Below are 5,800 nucleotides of genomic sequence, written 5' to 3'. Positions count from 1 at the left end.
GAGACCTAAATATGGTCAACATGGATGGTAATGAAAATTGATCAAGAAAATACAACTAGATTTTTACATGTCATCAAGAGATGACATTTGCCATCAAATTTGAATGAGTACTACACATAGATGGTAATAAATGTTGATCAAGAAATAAACTTGAGATTTTACATGTTAAGAGATGGCAATATTGAAGGTCATCTGATTTTATTGACATGATCAAAATGGCTAGGTCAATCATAATGAATAATTTCAAAGGTTTTACTTAAGTATTTGTCTTAAGTGAAAATTATTTTGGTAGTTTGATATAAGGAGTATGACACTAATAACCTTAAAAATAAAGCTTTTAACATATCACTAATCACAAAAACACACACACATAGAGAGATGTGTGTGTGTGTGTGTGTGTGTGTGTGTGTGTGTGTGTGTGTGTGTGTGTGTGTGCGCGCGCGTGCGTGCGTGCGTGCGTGCGTGCGTGCGTGCGTGCGTGTGTGCGTGCGTGTGCATGCGCACCAATTGAACTATGTATTTGTCTCTTTGTTTGCCTATCTATCCAATTGTTTTTTCATGTTAAACATACTAATGCACAAGGACAAGTGCACACACTGAAGGAATGTCTTTCATACTACATCCTTTGTTACAAATTATAATCAACATTTTATACAATAATGCTTGCAAAAAGAACATCCCTCCCTCTCAAGTATTATCATCTACCCATGAGCTCTTGTAAGAAGATCCACCCTTGCCTCAAGCTCCTCCTTGTTTGCTCCCAAAATCCTTTCCATCTCTCTTCCACTTTTGAAGAATATAAAAGTTGGAAAACCTTGTATGTCTAAGGAAGTTGAGATATCCTACATACACACAAAATAGGTCAAATTCTAAGTCTCAAATTGTAACTAAAAAGTTGGACATGATTTTTATGTAAGATTACCAAACATTGCTTGATTGCAAAGGCTTACCTCCAAGTCTTCTATGTATATTCTCACAAAGACAACATTTGTATATCTTTTAGAAAGATCCACAAATGCATGATCGATGGACTTGCAAGATCCACACCACTTAGCTGTGCAATATACAACGACCTTCAAAGCATAGAATGGAATGAGGGTTAACAAAAGCATGTATCTATGATAAGAAATTCATGAAATATTAACAATGATACCGATCTATGAGACTATTATATGATGAAAATTTTGGCAGTTTTAGTGGATGGTAGTGGTATTGATGGCAATGTACAATGGTGATTTTGGTGGTCTAAGTAGATGGCAGTGGTACCGATCTTAGTGATATTTTGATGATAATGTATAATAGTGATTTTTGTGGTTTTAGTGGATGGTAGTCATATTAATGATAATCTACGATGGTGATTTTGGTGGTTTAAGTAGATGGTCATGGTGGTGGTGATGATAACAATGCTAATCACAATGGTGACAATAATAACAATATTGCTACTAATGGTGAGTTTGGTGATAATGACAATAATGATAGTGAAAAATGTTAATTAAAATGAGGATATGAAAATGATTCTCTACAATGTGACAACAATGAGGAGGAGGACGAAGAACACGAAGAAGGGGATGAGTAAGAATTTGAATTTTTTACAAAATATGAAGAGATTGATGATGATAGTGAGAAAGGGTTGGCATCTTTATACCTAAATAAAGAAGAAGAAGAAGAAGAAGAAGAAGAAATACTATGGGAAATCTTACCATCTTAGATAGAGAGGACGTCTCTTGTAGCAAGTTATGCCATGAGGTAGTTGATTCACATGTTTTAACATATCCATTATCCTCCATGCCTGTACAAAGAAGCATCTTGTGAGTCCAATCATGTATATTTTATTGATAGATTGATGAGTGATGAATGTAAAGAATAATGGATTGATATAAGGAAATGATTTAACATACTCACTCTTGTAAAAAGGTTCTCTACAAAGATTAAGATAGGAGAATGTTAGAAATATGGGCCACTCTGAAAATAGAGAGCCTAGGAGAATAGAAAGAAAATATGAATGCTTCTACCTATAGAGCTTGATGAGAAAATAGAGAGCCTAGGAGAATAGATCCATGTAGGCAAATTCAAGAAAAACCATCTAGAAGCAAATATCTCACTCACCTTACAAATTTATAGCAACTAGCTTAACACTACTGATGTGATCAAAGATTGAGTTTGAGGTCAATGCATGCTTGCAAGGCAACCATGAAAATCTTGGATCAAGATACATATACAATATTTCTAGAGCACTTGAGAAGAAAAATATAAAATAAAGAATTCACATTCAACCATTTCTCATAGTAACCTTAAACAAAGTTCAATCTACTGTGGATGATCTTCAAAAATGAACCCCTAACGAAAGCTATATGTGATGCATACTCTATCTATTAAGTGCTAATTATGATTATCTAGGTGAGAAAAATTTATAGTTAACACTACAACTTGTTTCATTGTGTAGGTAGAATTCATTCATTACCAACACATACATCCATTTTTCTTATTGTAATGTATTTTTCTATACAAGAGGAGCTCTATAAAGAATGGTGAATCAAGATTGTGTCACTAGTACTTTTTATATCTAGATCATGAAATGACTATTGTTTGATACATGTATTTGATATTTTAACACAATCATTTTTGTTTAACATGAGTTTGACTCATGATTATTGTTGCTAATGAATCACAAACATACTTTTTCATTGAGTCAAAAGTCTTTGATCACACAAATGATCCATGTACAAAAAGAAAATTGTGATTCAAACATTGGCATACTAAAGAAAATGTTTATTTATATTACAGTTTTGGCATAAAGGACAAGCTCTCTTTATAATCAAGTTATGATATCTTGATTTGAGCATTTCTAGAATGAACTGTAAAGGGTCCCCTTTTTTGTATTTGGGGGATCATTTTGTTAGTCTAGTAAATAGATTCCGATTTCCTGCCTTCCACTCTTTCACTCTCTTCCTTTTTTATTTTTCCAAAGAGTCTTCTCTCTCTACATTGTATAATATTTTCACTTACTATGTAGTTTTGTGAAATTACCACACCATCACCAAACCTCTCCCCCTCCCCCCACATATATCAATATTGAACTCTTAACTCCACCACATAGTCCCAATCTATTTGCCTCCATGGACACACAAATGTATTGACTTCCACTACATATCTTCACCCACAACCCATTCCTCCCCACAAATGCACAAATTAATCAACTACCTCCACACACCTACACCCACCCTCTAAACACAAATATTTACATCCAAGCACAATGCACCTCACATGTGCATGAAAACAATAAATCCATGCCTTATTTCTTTTGACATCTAATAAGAAATAACAAATTTACCAGAATTTTCCAAAAGATCTCCTAAACCTTGGGACCTCCAATAGCACAACTATTCAATGATATAACCTAAATTCAAAATCCTTCCATGCCAATGACTCCATGACTTGCATAGGGATCTTGATCCCCTTGAGAGTCACATTGATTAGGAATTCCAAAGATTGGTATATGGAGAGAGAGAGAGAGAGAGAGAGAGAGAGAGAGAGAGAGAGAGAGAGAGAGAGAGAGAGAGAGAGAGAGAGAGAGAGAGAGAGAGAGAGAGAGAGAGTGTGTGTGTGTGTGTGTGTGTGTGTGTGTGTGTGTGTGTGTGTATTAACTAAGAGGACTTAGAAATGAGAGACTTTTTGTATAAGAAGGATCAATTTGCAACCACTCAAAGATGAGTGCTTGGAAAAATCAAATTGCAATGTGTAAATAGAATATTTGCCACACATTTTAAACCCTAACTATGTTTCAATAATAAGAATATTTGCTATGCTTAATGAGGTATTATAAGCCACTTAGAAGTACCTAAGAAACACTCCTAAGAAAAATTTACTAAAGCTATATTTATAATATAAAATAACCACAAAAACTAGTCTAGTGGATAGTCACTTGGCAATTATCCACACTTGAGTGACAACACTATCAAGATGGGTAAAGTCCTAGGAAGCTTTTTCTATAAGCGAGCTATTGCATAGCCCATTGCCAAGTATGCCAAGGTCCATGTCTTTGTTCATTGCTTGATGTGCATCTGTGGTCTCCTTTTTTGCTCAAGATGTTAGTTTAGCACATAGGATGAGTCTTTTGCTTCATAAATTGTATATCTCTAGAATTTACTTAAATTTACTATTAGAAAACACATAAAAATACTAGAATTATGATTTTCTTTTAGGAAAGAATACAAGAATTGATGAAGGAATAGATTCTATGCATCACATATACTAGATAGAGCTCATTAGATCGTGATCCCTCAATGTTGGTAGAAATATTTGAGTCTAACACTGTTTTAGGGGGCTAAAGCTAAGATTTGACCTAATGGATAGGTGGATTGAGCTACATTCTCTCCCATCTCTCACTCTCTTTGAACCAAGTACAGTGTTAAGCTTGCACTTGCCTCTAATCGATTACAAAGTAATCTTTCTTAGGTAGGAACTTTGTAAGGGGTGACCTATCCACATGTCCCATGTGAAGTAGAACTAAGATTCCCATGCTCAACTAAGTCCAACGTTTCCCATGAGGAGAGCGGGCAATGTTATGCATGGACACAAATTTCAATCAACTACTCAAGGACTTCCTTAGATCAGGGAGGAGGCACCTCACACATGATAAAGTTGGAACTTTGGGATTGGAATAACCATTCCTAATATTAGAAACTCCCATGCATAAACTTTTAAAGACTAGCTTAGAGACCCTATGAAGGAAGCTTGATAATTGCTTTCTTCCTAGATTCTATTTATGGCCAATAATAATGTTTTCTTGGTTTACTACCTAATGCTTTGTGAAAGTGTGTTGCCATGCAATGATTAAAAATCTTATGAAGTAGAAAAGGTCATTGTTGTTGGTAAGGACTACTTTTTCCCTTAGCCAATTTATCATCACTACTTGCGATAGTGATAAAAATTAAAAAGAAAAAGATCCTATGAACTTAGATAAAAGGTGAGTGTAGGAGAGAAGTGTTAGCTTTTGGCTTTAGGTAAAGTTGTTATGCATGTATTTTGAGTGTTGAATTCCTTTGAGGAGGTGTACTTGTGAGAAGATAGTTGTGATATGAATCTCCTTTGGGGGATGTAGAATGGATTGTCTATTATGGATTGTAAAGTGATGCATTAGAAAGAATACTTGGAGTTACTTAAAAAGAAAATTTTCTATTTGATGAGTGAGGTTTTATTTCATTGCTTGTAATTAACTCAGTGTACACATACACACACATACACATTAGGGTCAGCTCACAAGACCCACAAACTTTCACTCTTGCATCAAAAACCTTAGTCTGAGACACCACTAGTGCACAAATAGTGTAGTGACATGGACCCTTATTGCTTAGGCACATACACACCCTAGCTTTGGGACACATTATCACCACAAACATAGTGTAGGGTATGATTCTAACACCATTCTTCATGCACAAAATTTCATTAGGATACCTTTGCACATTAGGACACCCACACAAGTCAACCATACTAAACTATATTTTGTTCTCATAATTCTTGCAAATTGTTACTGTCAAATATGCAAATGAAAACTCCTCTTCTAAAAATATTGACCTTGAATTTCCCACATTAATCAATGACCCTAAGATCAAAGAAAGAGTTGTCATTAGTATAGATCAAGGCAGCAATGGCAACAACTTACAATCCACCATACGGCATCTAGCGGACCTTAAATTCCCACCACAACACTTCATATCAAGAAACGAATTCGAGCTTGAGGCATTTTAAAAATTACTTGTCGAGCTATCACATAAGTGATCGCACATAATTTTCTTAATAT

General features: G+C 34.9%; 1 protein-coding gene across 1 annotated transcript; it reads right to left on the bottom strand.

Moving 5' to 3' along the window:
- Positions 1-479: 479 nt before the first annotated feature.
- Positions 480-2,159, bottom strand: LOC148021513 (thioredoxin H-type-like). The gene is made up of 4 exons (XM_087696626.1): positions 1,903-2,159; positions 1,701-1,789; positions 951-1,073; positions 480-842 (listed from the first exon to the last, which is right to left on the bottom strand). Exons 2-4 carry the CDS (start codon positions 1,785-1,787, stop codon positions 702-704), a joined length of 351 nt encoding a protein of 116 aa, XP_087552752.1. The 5' UTR covers positions 1,788-1,789; positions 1,903-2,159; the 3' UTR covers positions 480-701.
- Positions 2,160-5,800: the final 3,641 nt, after the last annotated feature.

Source organism: Lygodium microphyllum, chromosome 17 (genome assembly GCF_053477565.2).
Source record: "Lygodium microphyllum isolate KBCC chromosome 17, Lygodium_microphyllum_v1.1.10, whole genome shotgun sequence".
NCBI lineage: Eukaryota > Viridiplantae > Streptophyta > Polypodiopsida > Schizaeales > Lygodiaceae > Lygodium > Lygodium microphyllum.
The sequence above is the reverse complement of the archived record's forward strand: the minus strand, read 5'-3'. Positions and strand labels throughout refer to the sequence as shown.

Excerpts from the sequence above, each read along its gene's own strand:
- LOC148021513 (XM_087696626.1), bottom strand. The coding sequence starts at position 1,787 with ATGGAGGATAATGGATATGTTAAAACATGTGAATCAACTACCTCATGG. Across the intron at positions 1,074-1,700 it reads CGTCCTCTCTATCTAAGATG|GTCGTTGTATATTGCACAGC; the intron begins GTAAGATTTCCC and ends TATGCTTTGAAG. Across the intron at positions 843-950 it reads TATACATAGAAGACTTGGAG|GATATCTCAACTTCCTTAGA; the intron begins GTAAGCCTTTGC and ends GTGTGTATGTAG.